Source organism: Aquarana catesbeiana, linkage group LG04 (genome assembly GCF_042186555.1).
Source record: "Aquarana catesbeiana isolate 2022-GZ linkage group LG04, ASM4218655v1, whole genome shotgun sequence".
Classification (NCBI taxonomy): Eukaryota; Metazoa; Chordata; class Amphibia; order Anura; family Ranidae; genus Aquarana; species Aquarana catesbeiana.
The window spans coordinates 221,042,084-221,054,549 of NC_133327.1; the positions used below are offsets into that span (position 1 = coordinate 221,042,084).

The 12,466-nt window shown below is 41.7% G+C and overlaps 2 protein-coding genes across 2 annotated transcripts in view; both read right to left on the reverse strand.

The window, feature by feature from the left end:
• Window positions 1–12,466, reverse strand: part of EIF5A2 (eukaryotic translation initiation factor 5A2) — a 568,757-nt gene that overhangs the window by 304,196 nt on the left and 252,095 nt on the right. The window lies entirely within an intron of this gene.
• Window positions 1–12,466, reverse strand: part of SLC2A2 (solute carrier family 2 member 2) — a 106,266-nt gene that overhangs the window by 87,634 nt on the left and 6,166 nt on the right. The window contains exon 2 of the mRNA XM_073626201.1: window positions 1,462–1,557. Coding sequence (XP_073482302.1) covers window positions 1,462–1,557 — 96 coding nt within the window. The remainder of the gene's footprint in view (window positions 1–1,461; window positions 1,558–12,466) is intronic.

Consider the following 12,466-nt stretch of genomic DNA (forward strand, 5'->3'; position numbering starts at 1 on the left):
AATGGCCTTCCTAAATCAAATAATAGGTTTTGGATTTGGCAAGAATCGTCAGTAAAAGAGTGCTTAAAGTGTTAATAATTTGTAATCCTGTCATTTGACAGAAAATCATGGTTTTCATGCTCAGCACTGATGATTTCCAAGAAGCCTGAAACAGCTGTATACAGTTTGAAATAAATGACTCTTTAATAGGCTGTAGTTGGCAATGTAGTAGAGAAATTATTTGCATATTTCTACCCACTGTGCTAAAGTAATATTTTGGTAAAACGGTAGTGTATATTTAGAATAGACTTCCAGCAGAGGTCTTTAAAATAAAAAAAATATTATACTTCCCTGCTCTGTGCAATTGTTTTGCACAGAGAAGCCCAGATCCTCCTCCTCTGGGGTCCCCTGCCGGCATTCCTGGATCCTCCTCTTCTCCATGTGCCACCATAGGCAGTCGCTTCCTATAATAGCTCATGTGTGGGCTATATCATGTGCAGTGCTGTATGTGTCTTTTGACACACACAGTGAAGCTCAGCCCCACCCCTGCTCCTTTGTCACTGGATTTGATTGACAGCAGCAGGAACCAATGACTCCCGCTGCTTCCAGTGAGCCCAGTGAGGAGGGAGAGAGAGCAGCAACGCTGCTTTTGAGCACAGAGCTGGATCAAGATCGGGCTCAGGTAAGTGTTTAGTGGGGGCTGGGGGGGTTAGCTGCAATGTTTTCTACTTTAATGCAGAGAATGCATTAGGGTATAAAAAAAAACATTTAGGAAGGGATTTTAAAAAACGGGAGCATTCACAATTTGGTTCCTGGTAGCCAATCAGCTTCTAACTTCATCTTGTTCAATTAAGCTTTAACAATAAAACCTGGAAGCTGATTGGTATCTATGCCAGATTTTGCACTCTCAAGTTTTAGTAAATAACCCCCTTAGCCTTTACAACCACTTTAAAAAAATTCAGAAAAGCTTGGGATAAATATAGGTCTATAACAGGACAAAAATTAAAAAAAAAACAAAAAAAAACATAAAAAAAACAAAAGAAAGAAAACTTGATTGACCACTTGGTCTTTTTCTGCCATCACTCTTCGATGTTTCTGAGTTTCTAGAACATTGAAATTACTTTAAATTTTGCCGGAAAACAACAGTAATCCTAAACATAATTCAGAATTCCCAATTTGATTAGATGAATTTCCAAATTTTTTGCACCTTGTTATCAGTAATATTATTTATTAGGTTTCAAATTTTCACTTAAAAATGAAATGGATTTTTGTGCATAATAAAAAGCCTGTTTTTAAATGTTATGAATGTCTTCTGTGAAACAGTTTACGTTCCTGAAAGCAGTATGTTGTCCACACGACATGGAATCAGCTTTTAAAAATAATATTTTAGCAAAATTCAGCATACAGACGTACCATGATAACTAACTGCAGCTCTCTTCATAACATTAGAACAGAATATAAGGAATGAATATCACATCTTACTTTTTGTGGTGCATTAATGACTCCAATGCCATATCCAAATTGTAGTGAACCCAGAACAGCTGTGAAAACTGTAAAGATGAGGGTTCCAGTCAAACTCTATAGGAACACAAAAGGAGACACAAGATATTAGTTGGCATGATAGGGATTGTAAAATTTGTTAGACATACAGTATTGTGCAATTGTTGACACCTGTGAAAACATACTGGAAAAGAGTGCTTTTAAAGATAATGAATTTAATATTTTTTATTAAAAAAAGAAATCTCATGGATAGTAGAGTTAACAGAAAAATAACCTTAATGAAATCAGTTTGAAATCAGTTTTGATTTTGGTAATGTGCATGGGGGTCATGATTATGTTTCAAAATGAAGGCAGCACCAATCAGATGCCTCTAAGATGGCATTGCATGATGGAATAGAATTTTCTTATACTTCTCCGCTGTGAGAGTGCCATCAATTGCCTTCTGCATTCCATGGCCGATCACTGAGTTGCTTGTGCTCAACCTTGCCAATTTATTTTTACTTCTGCAAAAAAGTTTGAACAGCACATATGGAAACACCTGTCTGCCACAGAGTTAAAAACTCATAAAACTTTGTTCAGGCATTTGATATTCTACTGGAAATTCAAACTTTGAGTTTCCTGCCTAATCATCAATGCTCATGCCCCTCCTGCTTATTGATTGGATCATTGTGCAGGGGAGGGTGTTCGTTTACTGTACTCTGCTGTTAGCACTGGACAGTTCAGTGTAGTCCTAAAGTACTACTATTCTTTACTTTTATGCAGCCTAACTGCATACCAATAATAAAAAAGCATGGCTTCAATTGGGATTTAATTGTTCTGAAGCTCAAATGTTACTAGGCTCCATTTAGCATTCAGTGTTAGGTGGGATTATAGTTAAACCATTATGCAGTAAAGTATTTGCCTTTCTAAATGGTTACAATGGTTATGTTTTTTTACGGGGGTGGCATTTAGGTACTCGAGGTGCCACAACCACAGGACCCAGTTTGCCTTGGATCAGCATCATGAGTTACCATGGTGATGGTGGGTTGCCAGCACCACAAGAACCGATGCTACTCCAGGGCAGGATGCACAGCGTCACTCATTGCTATTGTGTTAGCAACTGGTCCATCCTCACCAGGGCAATGTAAGATGCTCATCAATGGTAGGTGGAATGCAGGACCATCCCCCAGCATTCAGGAGATGGTGGAAGTCCACCTTATCCAGGCCTGCTCCACCTCCTGCCCTCTGTCTCTTTCTTAATAGATCCCAAAGCTAGGGCTCTGATGTGATGAGGTGTCTGTGTGATTGGATGGGCTTTTGTGATGGGGGAATGTGTAATTTGATGTGACAAGAGAAGTCTGTGAAGGGGGGGGGGGGGGGCTGTAGGGTGATGGGGAGACTCTAAAGTGATGGAGGGACTCTGATGTGAAGGGGCACTCTGTCATGGGGGGGTACTCTGATGTGATCAGGGGCTCTCATGTTTAGGGGCTTCTGATGTATAGAGGGAACTCTGACATGAAGTGGGGCCTTTGACATGAAGGGAAACTCTGATGTGAAGGGGACGCTGATGTGATGGGGGGACCTCTGATGTGATGGGAGAACCTGTAATATAAATTGGGGCTTCGGATGTGAAGTTAATTTCATCAAGGTGGTTGTGTCTCAGGCTCAGGCTTACCATTGAATATTTTTGTTATTTACATGATAGACTGGGATGCTGCAAGATTTTGCATAATTGTATCAAAGTGTTTTGCGACGCTGGGTTACAGCACTGTTCTAGGTTGCATTCTATCACCAGGCACAAATTCCACTCAACTGGCACTGCGAATATTCATAACACATTTGAGATTCTAGATGCAAGCTTGGTTCCATTTTCATTATACTTGCCACTGACGGTGTATTATGCCCTGTACACACGGTTGGACATTGATCGGACATTCCGACAACAAAATCCATTGATTTTTTCCGACGGATGTTGACTCAAACTTGTCCTGCATACACACGGTCACACAAAATCCGATCGTTCTAAACGCGGTGACGTAAAACACGTACGTCGGGACTATAAACAGGGCAGTAGCCAATAGCTTTCGTCTCTCAATTTATTGTGAGCATGCATGGCACTTTGTGCGTCGGATTTGTGTACACACGATTGTAATTTAACCGATCGAATTTTGTTGTCGGAAAATTTTATAGCCTGCTCTCAAACTTTGTGTGTCGGAAATTCCTATGGAAAATGTGTGATGGACCCTACACACGGTCGGAATTTCCAACAGTGTCCTATCACACATTTTCCATCGAAAAATCCTATCGTGTGTACAGGGCATTACTGTTGAAAAGTCTGTACTTCTGTGGAAAGGCTGGTGAATCCAGAAAGAAAATAATTCAAAATTCTAATTATTGATCTCAGGTTGTTTTTGAGTATATAAATTTTATGAGAGAAGGTAATATTAATCTGCTATGACCTGAGTAAGATCATGGTGCTATGTTTATGTGGTTTATAGAACCCTCCACTTCCATAAAGGCACCAATCACATCTTTTCAAAACTTCATAAATTCAGTATGTGCCAAGAAAACTCACTGGTCCAAAATAAAATGTAGGAAAGTAATGAGTTTATTCTCATTTTTCTTTTTAAGTATACAAATTTGACACAGAATTAAATGGTATTATTTATAGGCTGCAAAGGAATGTTCATTAGACTAGCCATGCACATCAGAGGAGAGCAGACCCCCAGCAGAAATCTAATCCCGAGGATTAGCACAACTTCCAATTCAAGAAGCTTTTCCCTAGTCTAGTTTTTCCTAAAACAGTTCAGTCACTTGTCAAAATGATGTATTGGGTAATTATCATCTTATGTCTAGAAAAAAAGTTAAATATATCTGGAAATCTAGTAAATTTACTGTACATATGTTATCTTTTTATTACTACCAGTAAGACAAAAACATACAATATTATAAAATAACATAAATGTTGTTCTGAATGTTGTGCTAGCTGTGTAACAGACCCTGATGTGTGGGTGTTGTGTCAGTTATTACATTGAGCGTTAACAATCTATTATATGATTTCTATTGTTCTATTATTTCTGTAAAGTTCTGTTAACTTCTATAAAGGTTCCATGTGAAGGCAATTACAATTTTTAACCACATGTGCCAGAATACATCATATCCCCAATAAAGCAAAAAGAATTATATAATTTCTAAAAGTATAAACTTTCTATGCAAAAAAACACATATGATGGAAATGTATTTTAATTCACCATTAATTTATCAATTAATGATAGCTTTCCTCATTTTTTTTGAGCATGCACATTCCAGAAAACAATCGTACACGAAAGACGTCACCAAAGCCTGTGTTGAGGTCCATGGTTACAAGTAATGCACATAATTCACGCTTTGCTGGAGGTGATCAGGTGACAATCAGACCATATGGGATTTTCTTACAGGGTGATAGCAAGTACTTGCAATAAGCAGTTTGATATTTGATGCAAAGATTTTGTTTCATTGTGGAACAACAAATGAAAATAAAAGAGTGACAGGTAAATGTCTCCCCACATTTAATGAAAAAAATATTTCCCTTCTCCAAATTACCCAAAAATACTTTGTTATAGAGATGTTGTTCAACCCATTAGAAAATCTATGTGTTTAAAAACAAGTGCATTTTATTGTAGCATTTCCTTTTGTTCCAGCGTAGCCCAGAATGGCCCAGTCCTTGCCCAATTCTGATTGGTCTTTAATGACCATCGATGTAGTAGAAAGGCTCTAAAGACAGGGCTGGGAATATGAAAATTAAAACAGCTTTAGGGCTCGTTTAGACTTGTAGTTGGGGAGGGGCATCAAATATGACTTGCGGATGTGGGTGTTCACATACCACAGTTGCGATGCTTTGCTTCACACCCACGGCCAAAAGCATCTCCTCTATAGTATTCGGAGGGCAGTACCATTTCCGATTACAATCAAGTATTGCAGGCACCCATATTATCTCCTCACTACCTGTCAACACTTCTGAAAATATGAGTATGAATGGCTTTTCAGAGGTGTGGCAATTTAGCAGCACATGCAAACTTATGCCGCGTACACACGATCGGACTTTCCGACAACAAAACCGTGGATTTTTTTCTGAAGGATGTTGACTCAAACTTGTCTTGCATACACACAGTCACACAAATGTTGGCCCAAAATTCCGAACGTGAGAACGCGGTGACGTACAAGACGCACGACGAGCCGAGAAAAAGGAAATTGAATAGCCAGTGCAGCTCCCTCTGCTTGATTCCAAGCATGCATGAACTTTTGTGCGACGGATTTGTGTACACACGATCAGAATTTCCGACAACAAAGTGAAGTTGGCGGAAAATTTGAGCACCTGCTCTCAAACATTTGTGGCCGGAAACAGCAAATGTTCGATGGGGCATACACACGGTCGGACTTTCTGACAACAAGCTCACATCGAACATTTCCCGTCGGAAAGTCGACCGTGTGTACGCGACATTAGCCTTAAAGTAGTTGTAAAGCCTAAAATTTTTACCTTAATGCATTCCTTGCATTAAGGTAAAAAATGTTTAGGTGTCCGTATCCCCCCTTGCTCCCCTTTTTACGTACCTGAGCCCTCATTCGATCCAGCGATGTGTGCATCTGCAGCTCTTCTCTCCCCTCACTTCCGGATTTGGCTGCCTTTGCTAGGGCACTGGGAGCCATTGGCTCCCTGTATTGTCAATCAAAGCCGGTGAAGAGCGAGTGGGGGGGCGGGGCTGAGTCCCGCTGTCTGTGATAATAGACACAGCAGTGGGGCTCAGGTGCGAGCATGTACGAGTGCCCCCATGGGAAGCAGCTTCCCAGAGGGGAGTGGCACGCAGCGCCGGCAGGGGACCCAAATAGAGTGGTTTGCACAGAGCAGGTAAATATAGACATGTTTGTTATTTAAAAAATAAATTACCTTTATAATACCTTTAAGGCTGGTACACACTGGGCGAATATCAGCTTGTATCAGCCAGTTCAACAGAAACCAGCCGACATTCAACCAGTGTTTACAGCAGCCTGTCCATCTGCTGTCGAATTGGCATGTTCTCAAACCAGCAGCTGATTGGCATCCGATCTGGTAGCCAATGGCTGCAAACATTGACCGGTGTGTTCTGGCGGAGGGGCATTCCCGTTGTCAGAACACAATAGCTCAACACAGAGATAACTGTACTAACATCACTTATTCAGTACAGCAAGCCCCTTGTTTTTTTTTTCTTACAGCACGCTGGGTTGAATGCAAGCAAAAATTTCCTGTGTGTGCCACACATTAGGGAGAGTCACCTAATGTTTCTCTGGAGGTAACATCAATACTAACTGATCTACAATCAGCTGTACAACCCCTGAATCAGTACATGAGTCTCTGCCTGAAAGAATGTTTTAACCTGTAAATATACATATGAAAGTGAGGAGCTAAATGTAAACAGTCTATGTTAAGGCCCCTTTCACACGATCGGACCGATCGGATCCGCCTGTCTGTTTTTCAGGTGTATCCGACGGGCCACCCATTGACTTGTATGGGCAGGCAGATATCAGCGGATATGTGTCCGCTGACATCCACCTGTCATCCGATCTGACAAGATCCGCTGAAAACAGACGGATGGCGATACCTTCGCCATTCGTCCAGCGGATCAGATGAAAACAATTCGTTTTCATCCGATCTCCCCATAGAGGAGAGCGGGGCTCTGACAGGTCCCTCCCTGCACAGTGGGTGGAGATGGACCTGTCGTCCGCCTGCTCAGTGGGGATCAACAGAGCGATCTCCAGCTAAGCTAGCGGAGTCCATCCAACGGATCCGCCCCATGTGAAAGGGGCCTAATACTTTAAAAAAAACTTTTTTGTATATAGTATGCAATTTTACTGTGTATGTACTGTACATTAGGCCATATTTTCTCATTACATGAAGCAGGCTTCACTAAGGTTGGCCATACACCAGTCATTTGACCCGATTCCCCCATCTACGTATTCCATTTGGATGAGGGAATCCCTCCAGCTGAACCTTTGCAATCTGACAGCTGAGAGATTTTCCTGCCATCAGTATACAATATAGTCGGCAATGCTGATCGAGAGAATTTCTCAGTAGGCTGAGGGTACACAAATCAATCAATAGAAAGACTTGTGTACAACCAACTTGCCCATACATGGATCGAAATTCATCCTGTCCCCGCAAAACTGGAAAAATTTCGATCCATATATGGCCAGCTTTAATGCTAACCATAATATCATATGGATAACTATTATCTTATTAAAACAGATTGAACAAGGTGTTGGAAACATTCCTTGGACATTTTGGTCCATATTGATATGATAGCATCACACAGTTGCTGCAGATTTGTCGGCTGCACATCCATGATACAAATCTCCCATTCCATCACATCCCAAAGGCGCTCTATTGGATTGAGATCTGGTGACTGTGGAAGCCATTAGAGTACAGTGAACTCATTGTCATGTTCAAGAAACCAGTTTGAGATAATTTGAGCGTTATGACATGGTGCATTATCCTGCTGGAAGGAGCCATCAGAAGATGGGTACACTGTAGTCGTAAAGCAATGGACATGGTCGCAACAATACTCAATAGGCCATGGCCTTTACACAATGCTCAATTGGTACTAAGGGGCCCAAAGTGTGCCAAGAAAATATCCCCCACACCATTACACCACCAGCCTCAACCGTTGATACAAGGCAGGATGGATCCATGCTTTCATGTTGTCTATGCCAAATTCTGATCCTACCATCTGAATGTCGCAGCTGAAATCGAGACTCATCAAACCAGGCTATGTTTTCACTCATCAGACCAGGCCAATCTTCTATTATCCAATTTTGGTGAGTCTGTGCAAATTGTAGTCTCAGTTTCCTGTTCTTAGCTGACAGGAGTGGCACCCGGTGTGGTCTTCTGCTGCTGTAGTCCATCCGCACCAAGGTTTGATGTGTTGTGCATTCAGTATTCTGCATACCTTGGTTGTAACGAGGGGTTATTGCCACTGCCTCATACAAAGTCCCAACTTCCTTTCTATTATTCACTATCAAGCAGGAGCGGTATTACATAGATTGAATTTCAGCCAGTACCTGCTGAACCGGACAAATTTGGATCTATCTATGACCAGCTTTAGTTTAGGGTAAAGGTCAGCTTTAGGAAAAGAATGATTTTATATCTCTTGCACCTTTGCCATCATTCTGGAAACAATGTTAATAATACCTACTATAGTGCCAGGTTATAAAGTGACAAAGCTGCCAACTTGCAAGTCTGACATTCAGAAATAGTGCTTATTCATTGTAAATGTGAATGTGTTTCAAAGTCTCTGGCAGATGTACAGAGCAGAGGTTACTGTGATAACGTGGCATCTAGTAAGTGTGTTTGTATAGTGAGCTTTTACTACAAATACTCAAAACAGCAACCCTGAACATTGATTTTAATTAAATATGTTTTGATCGGGTTCAATCAACTGAACAGATTGTGCTATATTAATAACCAGTTTTGTTATTGCCTGAGCCAGGACAAATTTAAGAACCAATTCATGCATACTTGTTGCAGGTTTTTGAAGCCAGATGACCAGTATAAAGCACATATACTTGTGTTTTTATTTATTACAGGTCTGAACACAGCTGCATTGTTTTCAATTGAGCCACTTACACAGGGGTGTGAACATGCACTGCATTCAGAGCGGTAAGAAAGAATAGAAAAATCTGCATCTTAGAACATGCGATTTACATGCTTACACATATAAACGCATGTATATGCGTTTTTAAGCACGTAAATTAATTAATGCCTGATCCCTAGCTCAGAGGGGCCGCATATTTGCGTTAATTGCTGCCTATTCACTTGTGCTGAGAGCACGTGCGCACTGCGCACTCCCAGCACAGTTATCTCAACTAACCGAATAGCCCCGATCGCTCATTGCGATCGGGAGTTTTCAGATCACGTGACTGCCCTGACAGCCAATCACGGCGGTCACTTGATTTTAAGCCGTGCCCCACCTCCCAGCGTCAGATCATATTGGTCCCATAAAGAATGATGAAGGGAATTTGGTTACTAAGGATGGAGAGATGGTGAAGGTATTGAATTTATTCTTCTCTTCAGTCTTCATGAGGGAATCGGGGGGGGCTTCAGTCACAGGAAGCACATGGTTAACAGAAGAAAGAATTAGAACTAGACTTGAAAAACGTAATAATAAATCACCGGGACCAGATGGCTTGCACCCGAGGGTACTTAGGGAACTCAGTGAAGTAATTGCCAGACCATTGTTCCTAATTTTTACTGACAGTCTACTGACTGGAATGGTACAAGATGATTGAAGAAAAGCCAATGTAGCACCAATATTTTAAAAAGGGCCAAGATACATCCCTGGGAATTACAGACCAGTTAGCCTAACATCAATAATATGCAATCTCTTGGAGGGGACGATAAGGGACTATATACAAGATTTTAGTAATGAAAACGGTATTATTAGCAGTAATCAGTATGGATTCATGAAGAATCGTTCTTGCCAAACCAATTTATTACCTTTTATGAGGAGGTGAGTTGCTATCTAAATAAAGGAAGGCCCATAGACGTGGTGTATCTGGATTTTGCAAAAGCATTTGACACAGTTCCCCATAAACATTTACTGTACAAAATAAGGTGTGTTGGCATGGATCATAGTGTGAGTACATGGATTGAAAACTGGCTACAAGGGCGAGTGGTAATAAATGGGGAGTACGGAATGGTCAGGGGAGGGTAGTGGGGTCCCCCAGGGTTCTGTGCTGGGATCAATCCTATTTAATCTGTTCATAAACGACCTGGAGGATGGGGTAAACAGCTCAATCTCTGTATTTGCGGACGATGCTAAGTTAAGCAGGGCAATAACTTCTCCGCAGGATGTGAAAACCTTGCAAAAAGATCTAAACAAATTAATGGGGTGGGTATCTACATGTCAAATGAGGTTTAATGTAGTAAAATGTAAAATAATGCATTTGGGTGGCAAAAATATGAATGCAATCTATACACTGGGGGGAGAACCTCTGGGTGAATCTAGGATGGAAAAGGACCTGGGGGTCCTAGTAGATGATAGGCTCACCAGTGGCATGCAATGCCAAGCTGCTGCTAACAAAGCAAACAGAATATTGGCATGCATTAAAAAGGGATCAACTCCAGAGATAAAATGATAATTCTCCCACTCTACAAGACTCTGGTCTGGCCGCACCTGGAGTATGCTGTTCAGTTCTGGGCACTAGTCCTCAGGAAGGATGTACTGGAAATGGAGCGAGTACAAAGAAGGAAAACAAAGCTAATAAAGGGTCTGGAGGATATTAGTTATGAGGAAAGGTTGCGAGCACTGAACTTATTGTCTCTGGAGAAGAGATGCTTGAAAGGGGATATGATTTCAATTTACAAATGCCCAGGGCTTTTATTCTCAGAAAATAGATGCAGGAACTACCTCCTCCTGAGTTACCCTTCGTCTCTGCCCCCTACCCACCTCTGAGCACTATCTCTTGGCTCCAACCCCTACCCACTTCCCAAAATCGTCCCTTTTAGAGAATACAAAACCAAGTATCATTTTGTGCTACTAAGTAATTTGTATGGAATTTGATAGACCCCACCCCAGCAGCAGTAGACCCCCCAGCAATAATGGGCCCTCCCGCAACATTAGATAAGCACCTGAACAACCACAACATACAGGGATATACAATGTAATACTGACATATAATCACACGCATAGGTTGGACTTGATGGACTTGTGGCTTTTTTCAACCTCACCTACTATGTAACTATGTAATTAGAACAAGGAAAATGCAGGGATTTTAGCGGTGTCAAAAAGAGTCCCAAAGGAATACATTTGTTTAAAAATATTTTGTAATATATTTTATTTTAGCAAAGTTAAAAAATCCAAAGAAACAAACATTCACAATAATGACAATAATATAATGGTCACAAGGATTTAGTAGGTTACAGAAAACCAATACATTGCACATTAGCCCGACATGTTTCGCTGATTGCTTCTTCAGGGGATGTGCAAATCGCGACAAAAGTAGCGTAAAAGACCTACAGCAAGTTCCCACCAAGGACAAACGAAAGCTGGGCCCAACAATCCCATAACCTCCCCCATACACAAGGGGGATGGTCAAATTGCAGTCATAGAGGACATAAAGGCGATGTCCCGATTTGCACATCCTCTGAAGAAGCAATTAGTGAAACATATCGGGCTAATGTGCAATGTATTGGTTTGCTGTAACCTACTAAATCCTTGTGACCATTATATTATTGTCATTATTGTGAATGTTTGTTTCTTTGGATATTTTAACTTTGCTAAAATAAAATATATTACAAAATATTTTTAAACAAATGTATTCCTTTGGGACTCTTTTTGGCACCGCTAAAATCCCCGCATTTTCCTTGTTCTAATTACTTATATTTGGGATGAGGTGCCTTTTTTGAGTGGGTGTTTTACCATTGATCAGACCAACTTCTTGCTTTATGTAACTATGTAACCTTTTAAAGGGCCGGGAGGCGTCAGCACCAAGAGGTTAAAGTGGAGTTCCACACAAAAATGGAACTTCCGCTTTTGGGAACCCTCCCCCCCTCCGGTGTCACATTTGGCACCTTTCAGGGGGGAGGGGGGAGGTGGGTGCAGATACCTGTCTAAGACAGGTATTTGCACCCACTTCCGGCATAGACTCCCATGGGAGTCTATGCCTCTTCCCGTCCCCACCGCGCTGTCTCCTGGGAAACACACAGCTCCCAGGAGCGAGCGGGGACCACTTGGGACGCGCAGCGCGACTCGCGCATGCTCAGTAGGGAACCGGGAAGTGAAGCCGCAACGCTTCACTTCCTGATTCCCTCACCTAGGATGGCGGCGGCAGCTGCCGAGAGCCGAGCGGGTTCTCGGCGTCGCCTGCCGACATCGCTGGACCCTGGGACAGGTAAGTGGCCATGTATTAAAAGTCAGCAGCTGCAGTATTTGTAGCTGCTGGCTTTTAATATTTTTTTTTTTTAGCGGTGTGGGTGGACCCCCGCTTTAAGTATAAA